Source organism: Coregonus lavaretus (genome assembly GCF_964263955.1).
Source record: "Coregonus lavaretus genome assembly, chromosome: 15".
NCBI classification, from domain to species: Eukaryota; Metazoa; Chordata; class Actinopteri; order Salmoniformes; family Salmonidae; genus Coregonus; species Coregonus lavaretus.
The window spans coordinates 11,824,218-11,850,371 of record NC_140002.1 but is presented as its reverse complement, the minus strand read 5'-3'; the positions used below and the strand labels follow the sequence as shown (position 1 = coordinate 11,850,371).

General features: G+C 43.7%; 2 protein-coding genes across 3 annotated transcripts in view; one reads left to right on the top strand and one right to left on the bottom strand.

The window, feature by feature from the left end:
• Positions 1-16,751, top strand: part of LOC311143203 (glutamate receptor ionotropic, kainate 4-like) — a gene marked incomplete at its 5' end in the record, with an annotated part of 59,959 nt that extends 43,208 nt beyond the window's left edge. Inside the window, 9 exons of the mRNA XM_084178995.1 lie at positions 53-256; positions 6,647-6,760; positions 8,395-8,504; positions 10,711-10,884; positions 11,169-11,334; positions 11,660-11,885; positions 14,150-14,278; positions 14,752-14,870; positions 15,420-16,751. Coding sequence (XP_084035121.1) covers positions 53-256; positions 6,647-6,760; positions 8,395-8,504; positions 10,711-10,884; positions 11,169-11,334; positions 11,660-11,885; positions 14,150-14,278; positions 14,752-14,870; positions 15,420-15,785 — 1,608 coding nt within the window. The 3' untranslated portion in view covers positions 15,786-16,751. The remainder of the gene's footprint in view (positions 1-52; positions 257-6,646; positions 6,761-8,394; positions 8,505-10,710; positions 10,885-11,168; positions 11,335-11,659; positions 11,886-14,149; positions 14,279-14,751; positions 14,871-15,419) is intronic.
• An 88-nt stretch (positions 16,752-16,839) lies between these two features.
• On the bottom strand, positions 16,840-24,684 carry cenatac (centrosomal AT-AC splicing factor). Of its 2 annotated transcripts, none has more exons than XM_084178996.1 (11): positions 24,268-24,684; positions 23,948-24,114; positions 23,642-23,740; positions 23,476-23,542; positions 23,043-23,105; positions 21,545-21,609; positions 20,605-20,722; positions 20,460-20,490; positions 20,249-20,347; positions 17,376-17,508; positions 16,840-17,205 (listed from the first exon to the last, which is right to left on the bottom strand). In XM_084178996.1, exons 1-11 carry the CDS (start codon positions 24,382-24,384, stop codon positions 17,103-17,105), a joined length of 1,062 nt encoding a protein of 353 aa, XP_084035122.1. In that variant the 5' UTR covers positions 24,385-24,684; the 3' UTR covers positions 16,840-17,102. The 2 variants fall into 2 exon arrangements, with proteins under 2 accessions (XP_084035122.1, XP_084035123.1); XM_084178997.1 differs by having other exon boundaries at positions 20,605-20,719; positions 24,268-24,675.
• Positions 24,685-26,154: the final 1,470 nt, after the last annotated feature.

The following is a 26,154-nucleotide window of genomic DNA, read 5'->3' as shown; positions in this document are numbered from 1 at the left end:
CTAACACATGCACACGTCTCAGCTTGTACCAGTTTGATGCCCCTTCATGCAGGAGAACCCCTATGTGATGCTGAGGCCCAACCACCAGGCCCTGGAGGGCAACGAGCGCTACGAAGGATTTTGTGTGGACATGCTGCAAGAGCTGGCCGAGCTGCTGCACTTCAGCTACCGTCTGCGGCTGGTGGCAGATGGCGTGTACGGCGTGCCCGGCGCCAACGGCACCTGGACGGGCATGGTGGGCGAGCTCATCTCCAGGGTGAGCACTGAGTGAGTGAGTGCTGCTGAGTGTGAGTGTGGCCAAAAATCATCTCCCTCTCTATTGCCCTATGTTTGTATAGTTAGGGTATGGTGATGTCTTGGTGTCACAGGTACTGCAGTCACAAGTTATACCACCTGTAGGTAGGAGGAGATAAATGGTGTAAATACCCTGTTGTAGCGCTATTGTTTCATACCCAGCCATCACCTGTGTCTCAAGATGTCTCAAGACATGGTGATGGCTAGGTATGTTATTGCTGATTACACAAGATATGTTTACTTCTCATCCTCCTGAAATAGTCATTGGAATGGGATTGTCCTTCAAAGGTAACATTCCAGATAACAGATAATGAACATAAACGCATGTATTAGGATCCAAACTAGATAGATTAGGATCCAAACACGATATCTTGCTTTTTAATTTAATCTGAATGAAGAATCAAGATATCGTCAATTAGCTGTTGCAGTACAGTGCCTTTGACTTATTCCATATGTTTTTCAGAAAGATTGTAACTTCCATCAATGTATTTGTCTGCATCACTTCCAATCCCCCATATGTTTTTTTTTTATCGCAAATATACAGTGAGGGAGAAAAGTATTTGATCCCCTGCTGATTTTGTACGTTTGCCCACTGACAAAGACATGATCAGTCTATAATTTTAATGGTAGTTTTATTTGAACAGTGAGAGACAGAATAACAACAAATAAATCCAGAAAAATATATGTCAAAAATGTTATAAATTGATTTGCATTTTAATGAGGGAAATAAGTATTTGACCCCTCTGCAAAACATGACTTAGTACTTGGTGGCAAAACCCTTGTTGGCAATCACAGAGGTCAGACGTTTCTTGTAGTTGGCCACCAGGTTTGCACACATCTCAGGAGGGATTTTGTCCCACTCCTCTTTGCAGATCTTCTCCAAGTCATTAAGGTTTCGAGGTTGACGTTTGACAACTCGAATCTTCAGCTCCCTCCACAGATTTTCTATGGGATTAAGGTCTGGAGATTGGCTAGACCACTCCAGGACCTTAATGTGCTTCTTCTTGAGCCACTCTTTTGTTGCCTTGGCCGTGTGTTTTGGGTCATTGTCATGCTGGAATACCCATCCACGACCCATTTTCAATGCCCTGGCTGAGGGAAGGAGGTTCTCACCCAAGATTTGACGGTACATGGCCCCGTCCATCGTTCCTTTAATGCCGTGAAGTTGTCCCGTCCCCTTAGCAGAAAAACACCCCCAAAGCATAATGTTTCCACCTCCATGTTTGACGGTGAGGATGGTGTTCTTGGGGTCATAGGCAGCATTCCTCCTCCTCCAAACACGGCGAGTTGAGTTGATGCCAAAAGCTCCATTTTGGTCTCATCTGACCACAACACTTTCACCCAGTTCTCCTCTAAATCATTCAGATGTTCATTGGCAAACTTCAGATGGCCCTGTATATGTGCTTTCTTGAGCAGGGGGACCTTGCGGGCTCTGCAGGATTTCAGTCCTTCACGGCGTAGTGTGTTACCAATTGTTTTCTTGGTGACTATGGTCCCAGCTGCCTTGAGATCCCGTGTAGTTCTGGGATGATTCCACACCGTTCTCATGTCAGTGGGCAAACGTACAAAATCAGCAGGGGATCAAATACTTTTTTCCCTCACTGTGTGAGTGGCGCAGTGGTCTAAGGCACTGCATCGCAGTGCTAGCTGTGCCACTAGATATCCTGGTTCGAATCCAGGCTCTGTCGTAGCCGGCCGCGACCGGGAGACCCATGGGGCGGCGCACAATTGGCCCAGCGTCGTCCAGGGTAGGGGAGGGAATGGCCGGCAGGGATGTAGCTCAGTTGGTAGAGGATGGCGTTTGCAATGCCAGGGTTGTGGGTTTGATTCCCACGGGGGGCCAGTATGAAAAAAAAATACTAAAAATAATGTATGCACTCACTAACTGTACGTCGCTCTGGATAAGAGCGTCTGCTAAATGACTAAAATGTAAATATATATATTACACATTTCCTTTTTAAAAATATGTTTCCCTTTATTACTTTCCAACCCCACCACCCCTTCCCTAATTGGAGTAAACTAGTGAACAACAATGCTTAGGCCTCTACTTCCAGCTTATACGTACTATATACATTTTATGGACACAGTCAATTTTTCAATAATTCTATTTTGTTTGTTTTTACTCCTGAACTTCCTCTACCCTCAACCTCTCCGATCATTTTCATGATGTCCATCCGGTTTGCTTCTATATGCCATATCTTTCTAACTGTGCTCTTTCACAAAAGCTCTCAACCTATAACCTATATACTTATTATGGACACAGTATGCTTACATTATTAGTTATCTTGTTGTTAAAGTCCCATCCTTCAACTCCATTCAACACCACCATCTATGTCTTAACACCATCCATATTGGATTTCTATATGCCATATATTTTTCAACTATACTGTAATGTTTTACAAAAGTTCTGAACCTTTCTATTCTCATTCTTTCTACAGATTGTAAATTGAAAATAAACATTTTTGCTAAAAGTATTATTATATTATTGATCGATTGACTATGACTTTTCAGATCACCCAGTAATGCTATCTGCAGGGTTAGCTCCAGGTAAACATTGCAATCCTTTAGCCATTCCTGGACCTGTGTCCAAAAACAAGCTACAAATGGACAGTACCAAAACAAATGATCTAATGATTCTGTCTCTTCGCAGCAAAATCTGCAGAGCTGGGAAGATTGTATCCCCCATATAAATAACATTCTATTGGTAGCAAGAATTCTATATAATAATTTAAATTGAAAAATTCAAAGTTTTGAATCCGGCGTCGTTTTGCGTATCAGTTCATAAACATTATGCCATGGGATCGTTACGTCATATCTCAGACTGCCCATCTTAATCTTTTATTTTTATTGGCCAGTCTGAGATATGGCTTTTTCTTTGCAACTCTGCCTAGAAGGTCAGCATCCCGGAGTCACCTCTTCACTGTTGACGTTGAGACTGGTGTTTTGCGGGTACTATTTAATGAAGCTGCCAGTTGAGGACCTGTGAGGCATCTGTTTCTCAAACTAGACACCCTAATGTATTTGTCCTCTTGCTCAGTTGTGCACCGGGGCCTCCCACTCCTCTTTCTATTCTGGTTAGAGACAGTTTGCGCTGTTCTGTGAAGAGAGTAGTACACAGCGTTGTATGAGATCTTCAGTTTCTTGGCAATTTCTCGCATAGAATAGCCTTCATTTCTCAGAACAAGAATAGACTGACGAGTTTCAGAAGAAAGTTCTTTGTTTCTGGCCATTTTGAGCCTGTAATCGAACCCACAATTGCTGATGCTCCAGATACTCAACTAGTCTCAAGAAGGCCAGTTTTATTGCTTCTTTAATCAGCACAACAGTTTTCAGCTGTGCTAACATAATTGCAAAAGGGTTTTCTAAGGATCAATTAGCCTTTTAAAATGATAAACTTGGATTAGCAAACACAACGTGCCATTGGAGCACAGAACTGATGGTTGCTGATAATGGGCCTCTGTACGCCTATGTAGATATTCCATTAAAAATCAGCCGTTTCCAGCTACAATAGCCATTTACAACATTAACAATGTCTACACTGTATTTCTGATCAATTTGATGTTATTTTAATGGACAAAGAAATTGCTTTTCTTTTGAAAACAAGGACATTTCTAAGTTACCCCAAACTTTTGAATGGTAGTGTATATCTGGGGAAGGGTATAAAACAATTTCTAGAGTGTTAAAAGTTTCCAAGAGCTCAGTGGTCTCGATCATTGGGAAATTGAAAAAATATGGAACTACCCAGACTCTGTCTAGAGCTGGCTGTCCGACCAAACTGAGCAACCAGGCAAGAAGGACCTTGGTCAGGGAGGTGACCAAGAACCAAATGACCACTCTGGCAGAGCTACAGAGTTCCTTGGCTGAGATGGGAGAACCTGCAAGAAGGACAACAGTCTCTACAGCACTTCACCAATCTGGGCTTTATGAGAAAAAGGCACATGACAGCACGCCTGGAGTTTGCAAAAAGGCACGTGAAAGACTGAGATCATAAGGCAAAATATTATGTGGTCTGATGAGACAGAAATTTAACTCTTTGGCCTGAATGCAAAGCGTTATGTCTAGAGAGAACCAGGCACAGCTCATCACCCATCTAACACCATCCATACCGTGAAGCGTGGTTGTGGCAGCATCATGCTATGGGGATGCCTTTCGGCAGCATGGACTGGGAGACTGGTAAGGATAGAGGGAACAATGAATGGAGCCAAATACAGGCAAATCTTCATTGAGAACCTGCTTCAGAGTGCAAATTATATGCATTCCAACAGGACAATGACCCCAAGCATACAGCCAAAGCAATGCTGGAATGGCTTCAGAACAAGGATCTGAAAGCCCAGACTTGAATTCCCATTGAAAATCTGTGGAAAGACTTGAAGATTGCTGTTCACCGCTGCTCCCCATCTAACTTAACAGAGCTTGAGAAAATCTGCAAGGAAGAATGGGAGAAAATCCCCAAAGCTGATACAGACATACCCAAGACGGCTCAAAGCTGTAATTGCCACCAAAGGTGCTTCTACAAAGTATTGACTCAGGGGTGTGAATACTTATGTAAATTCGATATTTCTGTATTTCATTTTCAATAAATTTGTTAAAATTTCTAAAAACATGTTTTCACTTTGTCATTATAGGGTATTGTGTGTAGGTGGGTGAATAAAACACAAATTTAATTCATTTTGAATTAAGGCTGTAATAAGTCAAGGGGTATGAATAATTTCTGAAGGCACTGTATATATTACAGTATATAGGTGATACCGTCCACCGCTCCTTCCAATTTTTGTTGAGAAATTCAATTTTGGAGGGAAATTTCAGAGTTGAGTGAAAATTCAGAGTTGAGGAGGTGACGGAGGATGAAGAAGAGAAGGACGGGGACGTCAGGAGGAGTTTGTTCTCTCTCTGTCCTCTGCCTCAATCGCTCCACTTTATGGCCCAGGTCTCTGTAATATCGCTGTAGCCTTTATGGACACGTCCTTTACTGAGCAGACCTGGGTTCAAATACTATTTGAAATAATTTCAAATGCTTTATCTGTGCTTGATTGAGTTTGCCTGGTGCAATGGAACCAATAGAATATCCCAAAACTGTAAACCCTGCCCATCTGTCACTAGGCAGGCTAGAGCAAACTCTCAAAGTATATGAAAGATTTCAAATGGTATTTGAACCCAGGTCTGATACTAAGATCTCTTATGGGGGTCACTGCTGTGCCCTTTCATTTGCTGCCCACTGCACTGTGATGTGTGTTCTGTCAACTGGGATCCATTCCAAAGGGAGGCCATAGGAATGTTTGCTGCCCCATGGAAAAACTCCACTAGGGTAACAGTATGGCTATGTCCAAAATGGCACCCTATTCCCTATATAGTGCACTACTTTTGACCAGGGACCTATGGGGCCCTGGTCAAAAGTACTGCACTATATAGGGAATAGGGTGCCATTTTGGACACAACCTATGTATATACTGTATGTGTTCTATTTGGCACTTGTATAATGCTGCCACGGGAATGTAATGGATGGTCATGGTGGTTATGATGATGAACCTGATAATTGCGTTGGCTTTATTTATTTGAATGGTTTTAAGGATGAGCCAAGGAAACTTCGTTTGTAGTCCCGTGTAGCTCAGTTGGTAGAGCATGGCGTTTGCAACGCCAGGGTTGTGGGTTCGATTCCCACGGGGGGCCAGTATGAAAAATGTATGCACTCACTAACTGTAAGTCGCTCTGGATAAGAGCGTCTGCTAAATGAGTAAAATGTAAAAATGTAAAACCTTCTCTCAAATTAGGTGCATCGATGAATGGGTTGTTTAAATAAGATTTTGACGTCAGTCCAGGTGTCAGTAGAATATTTTTGAAATGTTTTGAAATATAAACCATGGCTCAAGGTCCACTACACTGCTGGGTTGTGTTTATTAGAGCATGCAACAGAAAATAAAAATTAGCGTTTCTTATTGGACAATTAGAGGTAGTCCCTCCCTGTTTTAGTCCATTTTCTTCCATTTGATGCCGAATGAACATAACCCTGGTTTTCATCTGTCCCCTGTAATCAGGGACTAATTCAGAATTTGGTCACCAAATGAATGAATTCTCTGGCCAATTAATGACATAAATCAACGGCTCTACTTAGATTCTTGAGGCCTGGATTTTGAATAACCTTCTACACACATTTAGCAGACACTTTTATCCAAAGCGACTTACGGTGGTGCATGCTTAATTTTTCTGTATGGGTCGCCCCAGCAGGAATCGAACCCACAATCCTGACGTTTCATGTGCCATGCTCTACTAACTGAGCCACACAAGACCAGTTTGCCATATTTACCTGTCGCTAACAGTAGGCTAACTGCAGTAGGCTAACTGTTATCTCTTCCAGAAAGCTGACCTGGCTGTAGCGGGGCTCACCATCACCTCAGAGAGAGAGAAGGTCATTGACTTCTCCAAACCCTTCATGACCCTGGGCATCAGCATCATGTACACAGCACACATGGTGAGACACACACACACACGCATGCACACACACACATACACACACACAACCATGCATAGAGAACCTGTTAAACAATGGTAACCAACTTTAGTCCAGGAGGAAATATAGGATGAAGTTGCCCCTAGACTCTGATCTTGGGTCAGTTTCGCATTTGGGGGATGCCAAGCTGATCCTAGATCTGATCCAGATCAGTGGTTCTCAAACTGTTCGCCAAACAATTTGCTATGAGACTCGAAATTGAGCTCAGGTGCATTCTGTTTCCATTGATCATCCTTGAGATGTTTCTACAACTTGATTAGAGTCCTAAATAACGTCCCACAGTTGACAGTGCATGTCAGAGCAAAAACCAAGCCATGAGGACGAAGGAATTGTCCGTTGAGCTCCGAGACAGGATTGTGTCGAGGCACAGATCTGGGGAAGGGTACCAAAAAATGTCTGCAGCATTGACGGTCCCCAAGAACACAGTGGCCTCCATCATTCTTAAATGGAAGAAGTTTGGAACCACCAAGACTCTTCCTAGAGCTGGCCACTCGGCCAAACTGAGCAATCGGGGGAGAAGGGCCTTGGTCTGGGAGGTGACCAAGAATCTGATGGTCACTCTGACAGCGCTCCAGAGTTCCTCTGTGGAGATGGGAGAACCTTCCAGTAGGACAACCATCTCTGCAGCACTTCACCAATCAGGCCTTTATGGTAGAGTGGCCAGACGAAAGCACTCCTCAGTAAAAGGCACATGACAGCCCGCTTGGAGTTTGCCAAAAGGCACCTAAAGGACTCTGACCATGAGAAACAAGATTCTCTGGTCTGATGAAACCAAGATTGAACTCTTTGGCCTGAATGCCAAGCGTCACGTCTGGAGGAAACCTGGCACCATCCCTACAGTGAAGCATGGAGGTGGCAGCAACATGCTGTGGGAATGTTTTTCAGTGGCAGGGAGACTAGTCAGGGTCGAGGGAAAGATGAACGGAGCAAAGTACAGAGAGAGAACCTGCTCCACAGTTTGTCTTGAACAGTGCTTGTGCCCAAAGAAATAGATGTGGCGAGGGATGTTCCCCAATGCTGGAAGGGGGACCCCGAGTGAAAAGTTATATATACTGAATAGGCAACTTCTACCCGGAGCATCCTGGAGAGCTACAGGTAGTGCAGCCTTTTCTTCTAGCCTAGTGCTAACACACCAGATTTGAATCATCAACTAATTCTCAAGACCTTGATCGGGTGAATCCAGTGTGTGAGTGCTGAGGTGGAACACAACCCTGCACACCCTGAAGCTCTCCAGGACCAGGGTTGGTGACAACTGGGCTCCCCAGGACCAGGGTTGGTGGCATCTGTTGTAAGAGATGCTAGATCATAACAGACAGATTCATGAATTGAATATATGACTATGCTGAAACCTCGTGAGTGTACCCCAATTCATTGTTTCTCATCAACCACATCAATGAGTGAATAGCACTTTCCTGGCAACTACTGAATCTCCATGGTATTGCTTTATAGCCTGGTGGATCCAGAATTAACACTACTTTCATTATTTGTTTCACTCCGCTTATCAGTCTGGCTTCAAACCAATAGATGGGCGAAGTGAAAACACAGTGAACGTTGGTAGTGTCTAAGCTAAATTCTTTATGCTCTTGCTTCTTTAGACCCGTCGACCAGGCTACTGGTCCTTCCTAAACCCCTTCTCTCCAGGCGTATGGCTTTTCATGCTGCTGGCCTACCTGATTGTCAGCTGTGTGCTCTTCCTAGTGGCCAGGTAAGTGTGCAGCTCAACACTGACACCTACAGATGAGGTCATACAGTGCATTCAAAGTATTCAGACCCCTTGACTTTTTCCACGTTACAGCCTTATTCTAAAATGTATAAAATAAAATCCTTATCAATCTACACACAATGCCCCATAATGACAAAGCGCAAAAAGGTTTTTAGAAATTTTTGCAAATGTATTACAAATTAAAAAACAGAAATACCATATTTACATAAGTAAATAAGTATTCAGACCCTTTGCTATGAGACTCGAAATTGAGCTCAAGTGCATTCTGTTTCGATTGATCATCCTTGAGATGTTTCTACAACTTCATTGGAGTCCACCTGCGGTAAATTCAATTGATTGGACATGATTTGGAAAGGCACACACCTGTCTATATAAGGACTCACAGTTGACAGTGCATGTCAGAGCAAAAACCAAGCCATGAGGTCGAAGGAATTGTCCGTAGAGCTCCGAGACAGGATTGTGTCGAGCCACAGATCTGGGTAAGGGTACCAAAACATTTCTGCAGCATTGAAGGTCCCCAAGAACACAGTGGCCTCCATCATTCTTAAATGGAAGAAGTTTGGAACCACCAAGACTCTTCCTAGAGCTGGCCGCCCGGCCAAACTGAGCAATCGTGGGAGAAGGGCCTTGGTCAGGGAGGTGACCAAGAACGAGATGGTTGCTCTGACAGAGCTCCAGAGTTCCTCTGTGGAGATGGGAGAACCTTCCAGAAGGACAACCATCTCTGCAGCACTCCACCAATCAGACCGTTATGGTAGTGGCCAGACAGAAGCACCTCCTCAGTAAAAGGCACATGACAGCCCGCTTGGAATTTGCCAAAACACACCTAAAGGACTCTCAGACCATGAGAAACAAGATTCTCTGGTCTGATGAAACCAAGATTGAACTCTTTGGCCTAAATGCCAAGCATCAGGTCTGGAGGAGACCTGGCACCATCCCTACAGTGAAGCGTGGTGGTAGCATCATGCTGTGGGGATGTTTTTCAGCTGCAGGGACTGGGAGACTAGTCAGGATCGAGGGAAAGATGAGCAGAGCAAAGTACAGAGAGATCCTTGATGAAAGCATGATCCGGAGCGCTCAGGACCTCAGACTAGGATGAAGGTGAATCTTTAAACAGGACAACAACCCTAAGCACACAGCCAAGACAACGCAGGAGTGGCTTCGGGACAAGTCTCTGAATGTCCTTGTGTGGCCCAGCCAGAACCCGGACTTGAACCAAATCGAACATCTTGAGAGGATCTGCAGAGAAGAATGGGAGAAACTCCCCAAATACAGGTGTGCCAAGCTTGTAGCATCATATCCAAGACGACTTGAGGCTGTAATCGCTGCAACAAAGTACTGAGTAAAGGGTCTGAATATTTATTATTTTTAATACATTTGAAAACATTTCTAAAAACCTGTTTTTGCTTTGTCATTATGAAGTATTTTGATGAGGGGGAAAAAATGATTTAATCAATGTTAGAATAAGGCTGTTACGTAACAAAATGTGGAAAAAGTCAAGGGGTCTGAATACTTTCCGAATGCACTGTATATACTGGCACCCTTGCATGATTCACTATTTCTTCTAAAATAGATTGAAATTGAAAAAACTTTGGGTGTTTACACGTGTATTTGTTTGTTTCACAACTACGCAGGACACACACAAAATTAATCTATATTGAAATTTAGATTTTTCACTTCAAAGTCAAATGGCCTGGACTAAATTATTCAACATTTTAATTAACTTGGTTAGAGGCAATGATTCTCGTTTACTCTGTAATTTATCTCAACTGTGGTAAATAACAGGTGCCTACAGGGTAAAAATAGCTATTCAACCAGTTTTTAAAAAAATAATTAAAAGAACATTCTGCACCATTCCACTCCATTGTAAAGTGCAAGGGTGCCAATATATTTGACCACATCTGTACTTGCAGTGCTGTGGAAGTGCAACAAGCGTTCTATTATGAAACTGCTGTCCACTTTCCACTCAATTTTTCCTCATCACATTTTGCGACCTGTCTGGTAGGCACAAAAGGGAGGAAATAATTTGAAAATGGCAAATTAAAATTAGCACACTTATTGGTCAAGTTCAGGTTGCAGCTTACCTCCCGTTTTTAAATATTTTCCTTCTATTGTGTGCCTATTCAACACGATCCTAGATGTAGGCTTTAATTTTCCGTATAATGACAACCCGTTTTATATTCCCCAGGCTAACGCCGTATGAGTGGTGTAGTACTGAGCCATGCTTGCGGGGGCGCTGTAAGCTGGTGCTGAACCAGTACACTCTGGGAAACAGTCTGTGGTTCCCTGTAGGGGGGTTCATGCAGCAAGGCTCAGCCATCACCCCCCATGCCCTGTCCACACGCTGCCTCAGCGCTGTCTGGTGAGTAGACCACAAGAAACCCCTACATAGGGATTGACCCATAGGCACGCAAATACACACACAGACGTTTAACATTTGCCAACGCAAAAATAACCATTTGCCATTCACATTAACTCACTAACATTGATACACACACACACACACAGGTATTGATGCACTCCATGCTTAACACACTGTATGAACCAATTTGACTGTCTCGCGCTAAGCAAGTAAATGGGTCTTGCACTTAACGGGGAGCCTTCCTGTGTACTAAGAACAGCTTGTGCTGTTCCTTCCTGCTGCAGGTGGTTATTCACCCTGATCATAGTGTCCTCCTACACAGCCAACCTGGCTGCCTTCCTCACCGTTCAGAGGATGGAGGTGCCCATCGAGTCTGTGGATGACCTGGCAGACCAGACCATCATAGAGTATGGCACCATGCAGGGAGGCTCCACCATGACCTTCTTCCAGGTAGAGAGAGAGAGAGAGAGTGTGCGTGAGATTGAGAGATTGTGTGTGAGATGGAGGGAGAGAGCGTGTGAGATGGAGGGAGAGAGCGTGTGAGATGGAGGGAGAGAGCGTGTGAGATGGAGGGAGAGAGCGTGTGAGATGGAGGGAGAGAGCGTGTGAGGGCAAGAGTGAGAGAGAAAGGAGTCATAATGCTTGCCATCTCACAGTTTCCCAGCAGACACAACTGCTTGAAATTACATCACAGTAACATTGTTTCAACCAGTTTTCCCTCTGGGCACACTGATTTTTTTACAGACTTGTCTTTATCTCTCTTGCTTGCCCACAGAACTCACAGTACCAGACCTACCAGCGCATGTGGAACTTCATGCATGCCAAGCAAACCAGTGTGTTTGTGAAGAGCACGGAGGAAGGCATCGACCGGGTGCTCAACTCCAACTACGCCTACCTGTTGGAGAGCACCATGAACGAGTACTACCGCCAGCGCAACTGTAACCTCACACAGATAGGAGGACTGCTGGACACCAAGGGCTACGGCATCGGCATGCCACTGGGTAAGACCTGTTCAGAAGTGCACAATGTATCTTTTAATCGGACTCTCTTAAAATGGTTTCAATCTTTGAACCTTCTGGATCGTCCAGTGTTTGCTGCATAGAGAGAATAAAGTGTCGTATCTGCAAATACAAAGAACTGAGAGGCTGGGATTCCATACTTCTTCTGTAGTTGGTCAAACGAGAGCAGTGACCCCTTGTCATAAAGATATGAAAAATAAATGATTCCCTTTTCTGCCCAAGACTTCAATATGCTGTCTTTGAAGGGAGAGGTGGATTATTGCAAATGTGTTTACAGTGAGGGAAAAAGTATTTGATCCCTTGCTGATTTTGTACGTTTGCCCACTGACAAAGAAATGATCAGTCTATAATTTTAATGGTAGGTTTATTTGAACAGTCAGAGACAGAATAACAACAAAAATATCCAGAAAAACGCATGTCAAAATGTTATAAATTGATTTGCATTTTAATGAGGGAAATAAGTATTTGACCCCCTCTCAATCAGAAAGATTTCTGGCTCCCAGGTGTCTTTTATACAGGTAACGAGCTGAGATCAGGAGCACACTCTTAAAGGGAGTGCTCCTAATCTCAGCTTGTTACCTGTATAAAAGACACCTGTCCACAGAAGCAATCAATCAGATTCCAAACTCTCTACCATGGCCAAGACCAAAGAGCTCTCCAAGGATGTCAGGGACAAGATTGTAGACCTACACAAGGCTGGAATGGGCTACAAGACCATCGCCAAGCAGCTTGGTGAGAAGGTGACAACAGTTGGTGCAATTATTCGCAAATGGAAGAAACACAAAAGAACTGTCAATCTCCCTCGGCCTGGGGCTCCATGCAAGATCTCACCTTGTGGAGTTCATGAGAACGGTGAGGAATCAGCCCAGAACTACACGGGAGGATCTTGTTAATGATCTCAAGGCACCTGGGACCATAGTCACCAAGAAAACAATTGGTAACACACTACGCCGTGAAGGACTGAAATCCTGCAGCACCCGCAAGGTCCCCCTGCTCAAGAAAGCACATACACAGGGCCGTCTGAAGTTTGCCAATGAACATCTGAATGATTCAGAGGAGAACTGGGTGAAAGTTTTGTGGTCAGATGAGACCAAAATCGAGCTCTTTGGTATCAACTCAACTCGTCGTGTTTGGAGGAGGAGGAATGCTGCCTATGACCCCAAGAACACCATCCCCACCGTCAAACATGGAGGTGGAAACATTATGGTTTGGGGGTGTTTTTCTGCTAAGGGGACAGGACAACTTCACCGCATCAAAGGGACGATGGACGAGGCCATGTACCGTCAAATCTTGGGTGAGAACCTCCTTCCCTCAGCCAGGGCACTGAAAATGGGTCGTGGATGGGTATTCCAGCATGACAATGACCCAAAACACACAGCCAAGTCAACAAAGGAGTGGCTCAAGAAGAGGCACATTAAGGTCCTGGAGTGGTCTAGCCAGTCTCCAGACCTTAATCCCATAGAAAATCTGTGGAGGGAGCTGAAGGTTTGAGTTGCCAAACGTCAGCCTCGAAACCTTAATGACTTGGAGAAGATCTGCAAAGAGGAGTGGAACAAAATCCCTCCTGAGATGTGTGCAAACCTGGTGGCCAACTACAAGAAACGTCTGACCTCTGTGATTGCCAACAAGGGTTTTGCCACCAAGTACTAAGTCATGTTTTGAAGAGGGGTCAAATACTTATTTCCCTCATTAAAATGCTAATCAATTTATAACATTTTTGACATGCGTTTTTCTGGATTTTTTGTTGTTGTTATACTGTCTCTCACTGTTCAAATAAACCTACCATTAAAATTATAGACTGATCATGTCTTTGTCAGTGGGCAAACGTACAAAATCAGCAGGGGATCAAATACTTTTTTCTCTCACTGTATAAGGGGATAGAGGCTTATTCCATTTCATAAATCTGTGCAGTTTCTCATTTTCTTATTGAGTCTATTATAATACAATAATCAGACACCGGTTGTGTAGCTTTTTGAGACAGAAAACATCTGAAAGTTGGCTTTAGTGTTCTTATTGGAGAAGTTCAGATAGTACCTCCTTTGTTTCAAAATGTTTCTCCTGTTTTGTGCCCACTGAACACAACCCTGAGGATAGAATGTCTAGAATTAGGTGATCCGAAGTCACTTACATTTGATTGCAAGGTTTATTCGTAGTTTAGAGTAAACTGTATTGTATTGTAAACTGTACTGTATTGTAAACTGTATTGTAAACTGTACTGAACTGTAAACTGTATTCTATGTTATCAGGCTCAGTGTACCGGGACGAGATCGACCTGGCCGTACTCAAACTCCAAGAGGACAACAGGCTGGAGATCCTTAAGCGGAAGTGGTGGCAGGGAGACAAGTGTTCCAAAGAGGAGGACCATCGAGCACAGGGTACACTTTCATACACTACCTTAACTACTGTCCATAGACAGGAAAATATACAGTATCAGTGCAACTTGTCTCTAAACTGAAGTTATAGAACTGCTGGAATTGGAACCACAATCTGCTGACTCAAAGTCAAGTATATATTTTTGTTTATCACAAGTTATTTATCATAGCACACAACAGAAGACGACACTGTGGGGAAAATCTCCCAGCATTCAACAACTATATTATTTATACAGCAATGCAACATCAATGGTGATGCACAGAGTAAGGCTGGGATTCAATCTGATCGTGGGTTATAGGCATTGCAGCTTTTAAAGGCCATGTTCCTGCGTCTGTGGAGATCCCATTCACGGTAAACGCTGCGTATGTTGGCTCAATTGGAAATTGCCTTCAAAAGCCGCAATGCCTTTAACCCAGTGGTCATATGGTGATAAACTTCCCTAAGACCTCTATGTTTCTCTTTCTCTCTGGGGTAGGTCTGGGCATGGAGAATATAGGTGGGGTCTTTGTTGTCCTGTTGTCTGGTCTACTGCTGGCTGTGTTCATGGCGGGGCTGGAGTTCGCCTGGGTGCAGCAACATTCGCCGAGGTCAGAGGTAAGGGGTCATCTGTAGCTGCTCTCCCAACTTAGTAGCCAGCTGCCCTCTTAGGGTCAAATCATAACTTCCACTTAAGTCAAAATCTTCACTCAGGCTGGGATTCAACCCTAGGGGCGTTATAGAGCAGCGCACTATACAGCCAACAACGCGTCTTTTAAAGGCATTTTCCCTGGCGTTCGCAGAGATCGCATTCATGGTAAAAGCTGCGCATGTCGGCTCAAATGTAAATGACCTTTAAAAGATGGTGAAGGCTAGTCTTCCTGGGGTCCAACATAACGAAAAAGACATTACAGACAAAAATACTTTACAATTTGCATACATTTATGCATTTGTTCTTCAGTATGTAAGGTTTCATACCTGATTGACAATGCAACTTTACATCTGAAGTTAAATAAACAAATTAGAACCTAGACATCACGAAGAATGTAAAGCGGAGGAAAAAAAGCTTTAACCCAAAGCACTGAAAACCAGCAATCCTTCTCCTGTTTCAAAAGATGACTGTGCCAAAGTTGGACTTATTGTTGTACCCTTTCCATTATTTCCTAGTTCTCCATGTGTACAGAGATGCTGAGGGCTCTCCATGGGATCCTGCTGTGCGAGGAGAGTATGGCACTGCATGTTTTAGGAGGCCCAGGGACATTACTACAGACACACACTCCACTCCCAGAGGAGCGTGGCGGGCCCAGGACAGCCACTTGCACCCTCAGTAATGGCATGGTGTGCAGGATGGACAACAGTAGCAGCGGTCCTATAGAGTCACTGTCTCATAGACTGGCACAGGAAGTCATTTTGGGTCCACGGGGCTGCACTCACGTCCGCATCTGCCCAGAGTGCAGGGGATATAAAGGACTGCGGGTGCAAACACTGCCGCCCAGAGAACACTCACCAGACCTCAGAGAGGAGAATGTTTAGTGCAGCGTTGCCCAACTGGCGGTCCTCGGATGATTTTATTTGGCCCTGAAGTTTCTGAGCAAAAATACATGTATTATTTATTGTTGGACATAAGACTGAAAACACCAGCAAATCAGCTCCAAGTGATTTTAATGTTGGAAACCTGTTCCAAAGTATTCCCACGCGTAATAGCGATATGTGATCATATACAAATGTAAAAGCACGGTTTGAAATGATGTTTGAGTCAAATATATTTGTTTGGGCTTCTTGCAGTTTACAAATGATTTGTAATTATGTTCTGGCCCCCTGACCATCCGCTCAACATAAAATCAGCCCATGGCTGAATCTAGTTGATGATCCCTGGTTTAGTGATCCCTGACCACTGAGGTGTATATGTTTGAACTAGAGACAGCGTCCATTGTTTTAAATATAATCTACTCACGTTCACATATGCCGTTTCGTGATTGTCTAGATCGGGTTTTATAGAGCCAATTACGCCTGCGCATTAGCACTGTGCGCACTGGAGCAGTGACGATGTCATCACGTCATCCAGAAACAGACAGTGGATGACTATAAAATGAGTCTTTGGCTGTGATTGATAAAATAAAATAAATACTTTCATAATTTAATGGATGTTTTGTGTACAACGGTGATGACTAAAGTGTCTTACTTGCAATTTTCAAATTTGACTTCTCCATGGCTCTTTTTGGACTTGACTTCAGCTAAACTGCAATACCGAATGTGTCCTCTGGGTTCAGTGGAAAGCGTGCTTCCAGACTGGAACCCTGGGGCCTTAGTACTGACCCTGAGCCACTTGTCGGTCTTTGCACTTTATTTCATTAGATGAGACATCAGGTCTGAAATTGACACACCTGCGTTTCGCCATCCTCAATCTTTGGGTTCAGGGGTTATTAACCGCTCTGAAATGAAGCCTCTGTCCTGGGGAGGAAAAAGCATGACTGGTGGCCTGGTCATACCAGTACGGCTGTACTTCAAAGACCCAGCTCCAACTAATGGCTAATGCCGCTCCCCACATTGCACTACATCTGTGAGAGACAAAGGAGTGTGGCTGTAGTCCAGTTCATGCTTTTATTTGAAAACACGTGCCAAAAACATTGGCCAGGATTCAAATCTGAAAAACAGGCTATATATAGTGAGCTTGACATTTAAAAGGTAATTTACAATTGAGCCCAGTTCATTATATCCTGAAATAAAGACTTTTCATGGTTTCCAAACAAATGTCATGTTTGTTTTTTAACTACTCAATCCATTTGATTCTGTAACATTTCTCTGTGTACAATGCATACTATATTTACAATCCAAATCAATGGTGTTCATTCACTGTTGTTCAGGCGGTTTGGGTTTCTTTGTTCCCTCTGCACCCTGATCCCTCTTTCTCTTTCGTCTGTTGGTCTGTCCCTCTTCCTCTCTGAACTGGTGCCTAGTAGAGCAAACAGAAAGTTAACTTCACACAATAAATACCCTAATTTGCTATCCACAAGTACTCCTTGGGGCTGAGATGATTTCACTTCCATCCATGCAAGTGCTATGCAAATTAAAACTCTGTATAGTCCGTTTTTGCAGCTGGCTGCCGCAGGACAAGTACATCACCTGGATTGCCAGCGGCGTCCGCTGTTCCACACGCGGCCGAAAGAGGGCAGCCAGTTGGCGTCGGTCTGGGAGCTGTGGTCAAAGTTGGCCCCCACCCGGTTAGGGGGGAGTTTCTTCAGCTTCTCCTGCTCCTCTGTGTGGAGAGAGATGGCAACGTGAGTGTCAGGGGTCGTATTCATTTGGCACCAAATGGAAGAAAACACACTGAAATAAAGAGGGACTACCTGGACTTGTCCAATAAGAAATGCTCATTGTTATTTTTGCATTGCAAAACATTCAGTCGAATCTCCAGGGGCGTATTCATTTTGCCGAGTCTGTTGCAAAACATTTAATAAACGGAAGCAAACGAAACGGGGAGGGAACTACCTGAATTTATTCTATAGACTTGTTTTAGTTGCAAATCATTCCGTTTTGCAACTGTTTGGACTAATAATTACACCCCTGGGCCCGGTTTCTCAAAAGCATCTTAAGGCCAAGTTCGTTAGAACCTTCACAGGAGCATCGTTAAATCTCAGAGCTGTTTCCCAAAACCATCATTCATTTTGCACTTTAAAATGCTCGTAATCTAATGCCTGCTAAGTGCGTCGTTAGATGCTTTATTTGCCCTCCCACGTCACTTTATCGGGAATCCGGGCCCAGGTCTATGCATGCATGAGAGCACCAGCTGTTCCGGATGACTATGTGATCACGCTCTCCGTAGCCGATGTGAGTAAGACTTTTAAGCAGGTCAACATTCACAAGGCCGCAGGGCCAGACGGATTACCAGGACGTGTACTCCGAGCATGTGCTGACCAACTGGCAAGTGTCTTCACTGACATTTTCAACATGTCCCTGACTGAGTCTGTAATACCAACATGTTTCAAGCAGACCACCATAGTCCCCGTGCCCAAGGACTCTAAGATAACCTGCCTAAATGACTACCGACCCGTAGCACTGACGTCTGTAGCCATGAATTGCTTTGAAAGGCTGGTCATGGCTCACATCAACAGCATTATCCCAGAAACCCTAGACCCACTCCAATTTGCATACCGCCCCAACAGATCCACAGATGATGCAATCTCTATTGCACTCCACACTGCCCTTTCCCACCTGGACAAGAGGAACACCTACGTGAGAATGCTATTCATTGACTACAGCTCAGCATTCAACACCATAGTGCCCTCTAAGCTCATCACTAAGCTAAGGATCCTGGGACTAAACACCTCCCTCTGCAACTGGATCCTGGACTTCCTGACGGGCCGCCCCCAGGTGGTAAGGGTAGGTAACAACACATCTGCCACACTGATCCTCAACACGGGGGCCCCTCAGGGGTGCGTGCTCAGTCCCCTCCTGTACTCTCTGTTCACCCATGACTGCATGGCCAGGCACGACTCCAACACCATCATTAAGTTTGCTGACGACACAACAGTGGTAGGCCTGATCACCGACAACGATGAGACAGCCTATAGGGAGGAGGTCAGAGACCTGGCCGTGTGGTGCCAGGACAACAACCTCTCCCGCAACGTGACCAAGACAAAGGAGATGATTGTGGACTACAGGAAAAAAAAGAGGACTGAGCACTCCCCCATTCTCATCGACGGGGCTGTAGTGGAACAGGTTGAGAGCTTCAAGTTCCTTGGTGTCCACATCACCAACGAACTATCATGGTCCAAACACACCAAGACAGTCGTGAAGAGGGCACGACAAAGCCTATTCCCCCTCAGGAGACTGAAAAGATTTGGCATGGGTCCTCAGATCCTCAAAAAATTATACAGCTGCACCATCGAGAGCATCCTGACTGGTTGCATCACCGCCTGGTATGGCAACTGCTTGGCCTCCGACCGCAAGGCACTACAGAGGGTAGTGCGTACGGCCCAGTACATCACTGGGGCCAAGCTTCCTGCCATCCAGGACCTCTATACCAGGCGGTGTCAGAGGAAGGCCCTCAAAATTGTCAAAGACTCCAGCCACCCTAGTCATAGACTGTTCTCTCTGCTACCGCACGGCAAGCGGTACCGGAGTGCCAAGTCTAGGTCCAAAAGACTTCTCAACAGCTTCTACCCCCAAGCCATAAGACTCCTGAACAGCTAATCATGGCTACCCGGACTATTTGCACTGCCCCCCCACCCCATCCTTTTTACGCTGCTGCTACTCTGTTAATTATTTATGCATAGTCACTTTAACTCTACCCACATGTACATATTACCTCAACTACCTCAACTAGCCGGTGCCCCCGCACATTGACTCTGCAACGGTACCCCCCTGTATATATAGCCTCCCTACTGTCACTTTATTTTACTTCTGCTCTTTTTTCTCTCAACACTTTTTTTGTTGTCGTTTTTATTTTTACTTTTTTTGTAAAAAATAAATGCACTGTTGGTTAAGGGCTGTAAGTAAGCATTTCACTGTAATGTCTGCACCTGTTGTATTCGGCGCATGTGACCAATAAAATTTTATTTGATTTGATGTCTACTGATTGAACACGACCCTGATCTACAAATAACTAAATGGGCTGTGGTCAAAACCAAACCTAGTATGAACTGAATTTATAGAGCTCTTTTCACCAGGTGGTCCCAGAACTCCTCCAGTAGACAGTTAATTTGAGTAATTACTGTGTGTGGATTTGGAAAATGGTTACAAGGTAGTTTGATTAAGGCCGTGGCCACATTGGGATTTTGTGTCAAGAGTATTTCGGATGGAGCCAATGCTTTTTCAATGGGAGTCATCCGTTGCTGGATGAATGACAACGGAAATGACTGAACGACACAAAAAGGCAAAAACGGTCTGTCTTTTCACGTATGCAACTCGTCCGAAAAAGAGTTGACAATGATGTACGTCATACACTATTTCATCCGTGTTCATGTGTCTCAGTGTCTGAACCCTAAAAGACCTACTCTGTTTGAGGAAGTCCTGGAGTGATGGGCCGATCTCCTGCTCTATTGTCCCAGATCTGCCCTCCTGGGGGTCCTCCTGTAACCATGGAGGGATGGCTCCTACAACACAGTCATCATCACAACCTATTCACCTAGTTATCTACTTACACATATAGACAACAACAATATAGTGACTAATGGACATTGAAGTATCGGTATCATTTTCAATTACCTGTGTGAACGTTTCCACTGTTGGAAGAATCCTGCCGTCCAAAAGGAAAAAATATTAGTAAAGTATTTTATTATTTATTGACAGGTCACTTACTCATTAAGAGAAAATATAGTTGTCATGATTGACGCGCAACGTGTCGGCGTACCTGGTAGCCAATGAAGGTCAGGCCCTGTCCAGGGCCCACCCACTGCCTGGCCACCATTCGGTCTACCCGGCCAGACCTGGCCTGCTCATCAGATCCAGGGGCCCTGAAGTGAGAGCTACTGCCAAAATTCAAATTAACAGCGTCACACCAATGTATACACACACCACAGGTGATACAGAACTCACACAAAGACACAGAGATTACTTGAATAACATTACATACAGCCCATTTACAGGTGCATTCTGTAAGCTTTACAAATGCAAGGAGACCCTGATGTCTATAATATATCTGCCCTGGTCCAATGTGTACCAACAGCAGCTTCTTCCTGATTCACTTAATTTACATTTTACAGTATGTAACAATATCCATGCAAATAATGTTAAATGAGTTTACTAAGCCAGTAAGCTAAGTTAGACATTCATATGTTGTATTCTGCAAAACATACAGGGGTGTATTTCAGCCATTTGGAAAGACCATTGAGTAGTGGGATTTACAGGTCATAGGTTCAATTTGGGAATACATCTGGGTCGTGTTTATTAGGGACTAAACGGAAGAACACGGGCCAAATCGCAAATCGACCACTACACCCTTTTCACTTTTGGAGATCAGAGGATTTGACAGGTGTAAGCAATATGGAAATAGCTCCACTTGCTCACTGATAGGCTAGATGGAAGTTTAACCATATTGCTTATACTTATCAAATCCTGTTAGATCTCCACAAGTGCATAGGGTGGGGTTTAGGGGTCGATTTGGGATTGGGTAATCGACAAACAGATAGGGACTACCTGGACTTGTTCAATAAGAAAAAAAAAATTGTTCACCGCTTCAAAACATTCTGCTACGGTGTGCGGTGCCCTACTGAACAACCCCCAGTATATCATTAGGCCTACCGTCCAATAACATTAACACCCTCTTATAGGAGAACACAACAACTTCTTACCTGGAAGCCTCCTCCACTGAGTTGCAAGGGCCCTGTGCGTTCGATAGCTCCAGCTCTGCCTTAGGCTGAGGTTGATTCAGGAAAAGCCAACAGTGGTTCATACACCAGTTGTTTCATCATCACACTATGGGGCCATGACTCCCACAACATGAAGTGACTTTTTTCCTCATAGCTTTCAATAATGTGACAAAATGTGAACTTACATCAGAGCATCTATACTGAACAAAAATATAAACGCAACAATTTTACTGAGTTACAGTTCATATCCAGGCTCTGTCGCAGCCGGCCGCGACCGGGAGACTCATGGGCAGCGCACAATTGGCCCAGCGTCGTCCAGGGTAGGGGAGGGAATGGCCGGCAGGGATGTAGCTCAGTTGATAGAGCATGGCGTTTGCAACGCCAGGGTTGGGGGTTCAATTCCCACGGGGGACCAGTATGAAAAAAAAAAATATGTATTCACTAACTGTAAGTCGCTCTGGATAAGAGCGTCTGCTAAATGACTAAAATGTAAAATGTAATATAAGGAAATCAGTCAATTTAAATAAATTCATAAGGCCCTAATCTATGGATTTCACATGACTGGGAATACAGATATGCATCTGCTGGTCACAGATACCTTAAAAATGGGCCTCAGGATCTCGTCACAGTATCTGTGTATTCATGCCATCAGTAAAATGCAATTGTGTTCGTTGTCCGTAGCTTATGCCTGCCCATACCATAACCCCACCGCCACCATAGGGCACTCTGTTCACAACGTTGACATCAGCAAACCGCTCGCCCACACAACGCCATACACGTGGTCTGCGGTTGTGAGGCCGGTTGGACGTACTGCCAAATTCTCAAATACGATGTTGGAGGCGGCTTATGGTAGAGACAGTAACATTAAATTATCTGGCAACAGCTCTGGTGGACATTCCTGCAGTCAGCATGCCAATTGCACGCTCCCTCAAAACTTGAGACATCTGTGGCATTGTGCAGTTGTCACACAACACAATTGGCCTTTTACTGTCCCCAGCACAAGGTGCACCTGTGTAATGATCATGCTGTTTAATTAGCTTCTTGATATGCCACACCCGTCAGGTGGATGGATTATTTTAGCAAAGGAGAAATGCTCACTAACAGGGATGTAAACAAATTTGTGCATAACTTTTGAGAGGAATAAGCTTTTTGTGCGTATGGAACATTTCTGGGATCTTTTATTTCAGCTCATGAAACATGGGACCAACACTTTACATGTTGAGTTTATATTTTTGTTCAGTGTATGTACAAAACATGAATGAATATAAAAAGTAGATTACATTTTGTCTATGTCCCAAATGGCACCCTATACATAGTGCTCTACTTTTGACCAGAGCCCTATGAGCCCTAGTCAAAAGTAGTGCACCATATAGGGAATACAGTGCAATTTTGATACCATCTCACTACAAATATCACACATGATCAAACTGGGAAGGTCACAGTGATATGGATACTGTTGTTGCATCCTGGGTAAACAAACCTCTATGAGAGACTGAAGGACCTCCTGGCGATTTTGTTCCTGAGCTCGGATATGAGTGGCTTGCTAGGGGATAGACAACACTCACAGTCAGACATCACCATGGCTAGAACCAAGTTCTCACATTCACAGTCTGGACCGGTATTAATAAATGCATCTCAGAGTCACTAAAAAAGAGTATTACGTGATTGCATTGCATGTCTTCTAGAGGAAAACGTCAGGGCCCGTATTCACAAAGCGTCTCAGTCGGAGTGCCTTTCCGGGGTCCGTTTTTACTTTTAAATCAGAATGAATAAGAGGCGAGACCTGATCCTAGGTGAGCACACCTACTTCGAGATGCTTTGTGAATATGGCCCTGACTTTTTCCTCTAGAAAGACATACAATGCAATTATGTTATATTCTTTAGAAATAACTCTGAGTTATTTCATGTCCTACCTCCTTGATAAACTCATCCTCCTTCTCCTCAAATGAGTCCAAAGCTTTTGCCACCTCTGTTTTAAATCTAAAATTAAAACAAAAGGTTTAGAGGCATATTACACATTTTTCAAAGCACACTTGTAGGCTAATACAACTTTTTAGCAAACGGTAGAGGAGCTCTTACCTCTCCATTTCCTTTTCTGTGACTATAACCTTGTCCCTCAGTTTGGGGTCAGCTTTGTTCTCCCACCAGAATGTGTGGGTGCCCTTCCTGTGTTCAGGCCTGAAATGACAAGGTGATGTTGATCCATGAGAAATATACACACAGTGCCGAACCACATCTTTACAAGCACATTGGTCAATAATAGTGCCAGCCATCAGAAAAGTCTGTGTTATGCCATTAATACAGAAAAGCAAAAACACTGGGTGAAAGCGTCCCTGCTATATATTAACATGAAAATGAATTACATTAGTTAGTACTGTATCTTACCTGGCCATGTGTTCCAACAAGCCCCCGAACAACACCGTGATATCGCCATCAGTGACGTCTCTCTCCACTTCGAGGCCGCAGCAGTAACACCAACATTTGCGCTTGTGCTGAGTGCAATCAAACTTCTCCACCTGGGGATTTTTTATCGTTCGACGCGCCTCTTTCACCTGTAAAACACAGGCATGTCTTTCAGGAATAGTTAATATGATTGGCATCTCATTGAGCGGGATACAAACATTGCTTCTGTAGTAGCTAGGCCTAGCTAACATTCGCTAGCTGGCTATGTCGGTATTGATAAGGCAGGCAGTTGCTTATTTTACCTTCTCAAGGAATTTAACAAGGACCACTTTGAGTTTGCTCTGGTGACTTTTCCCGAAGATGTGTGCTTTTCCGGAGAAAGATGTTTGCCTACATATCGCACAGTAAAATTCACCCATTTTCCGCACGTCCCTTTGTTTTCTAGACGTTAGACCAACTCCATCCCCAAAAGATGCATTGATCTGATCATGCAGGCTTGTTTATCTGGCTGGCTAGCTAGCTTACGTTACCGTAGCTTACTTGCTAACCGAGCTCTTCCTGCACTGTCTCGTGGAAGATGTTGCGTCTATTTATCATACATTGATCGGTAAGGTGCAATTGCACATCCTGCTCTCACTAAAATATATAGTTACAACAGCTTTAGTAATAACTAGTGTGTACACAAAATGCTCATATTGACCTCGTTTAGACCGTTGTGTATCACTTCCGGGTCAGGTTGTCATTGAACTGTCAATTTTCTTATTCGATGAGGTTTAACGGCGGTTGGCATCCATTAAATGTTAAATTACCGCCACCTACTAGACTGGAGTATACCTCCCTTATACTTTGGTAAAAAAAGTAATAATAATTCAACAAACACCCTACCATCTAACCCTACACTCACTAAAAACCCAGCACCCTACTCCACTATTTAAATATATCTAGTCTAACCTCAGGCCAACAGCCTGAAAGGACGGGACACCACCACTCAATACACCCTATAACTCTTCTGATGTCAAGTCTCGTACACCCAAATACCTCTCTGCAGCTGCCACCACAACCTCAATTTTCTGTGACTTTGTTCCATCCTTGTAGTATGTTGTAGAAAAATGTCCTTATTCTCAGTAAAACACAAAGTACTTGCAGAGTTTTTGTAGAATTAAGATATACTTTATTACACAAGCAAAAGAGTCGAGATGGTCTGCAGAGCAACTCCCTTTCCAACTCTCAGCTCTCAGTTTATATACATTTTCATCCTTCCTCATATTACTCACCTTTTTAGCTTAATCCCTCCCTGTTTAGTTCCTCCACCATTGTTTCCAGTTTTCACATCTTGACCGCCCGCCTACTTCCTTATTTTATAATACTGGCGCAATCTGACTTATTTTCCTTCTATTCAGTCTGTTTTTTGAAACAATGGTGGCGGGACCAAGCCCTGTCATGTAAAAAATAACAGAGCCATTTCCTGGCTCTGTTCTGACCCTTTAATTGATTCTTAAACATAGCAGGTCAATTTTTCTGAGCCTCAATTAATCCTCAAAAATTGTAGGTCCATTCCCTGTGCCATTTCCTGGCTCTGTTTCAGGCCTCTTCCTTTTGCACCATACTTAGCTTGTCATGATGTGATCAACAATGCATTGTTAGCTTGTCATGTTGTGATTAACTATGCTTAACTATGTTCAACTGAAAAATCTCCAATAAGTACAGTTGATAACCATTGCTATTATTGGAGATTGTTCAGTTTAACATAGTAAAGCATAGATAATCACATCATGACAAGCTAACAATGCATAGTTAATCTCAACATGACAAGCTGACAATGCATAGTTAATCACAACATGTCCATAAACTTGACACCTGTAACAACGTAATGTATTCGGCACAAAAGCTCGTACAGGAAAACTTATATACCCTAACATCACTTTCTTGGGCAAAGACTCAACATCAAAACTCAAAAGAACAGACAATGACTCTTGTTTCACCACTCAGGCCCATAGAACTTAAAAATAAAAGGTCCCCATGCTATAATAGAAAATCATCAAAACACATTTCTTCATCATTATATGCAAAAGTATTTTCATATGTATTGATAATATCTATATCGGCCAACTGAGAAGATATTGGATATGGAGGGGCAACTTATGTCTAATGGCAAAATTATTATTTGATTGCGTTTGTATTTTCAAAAC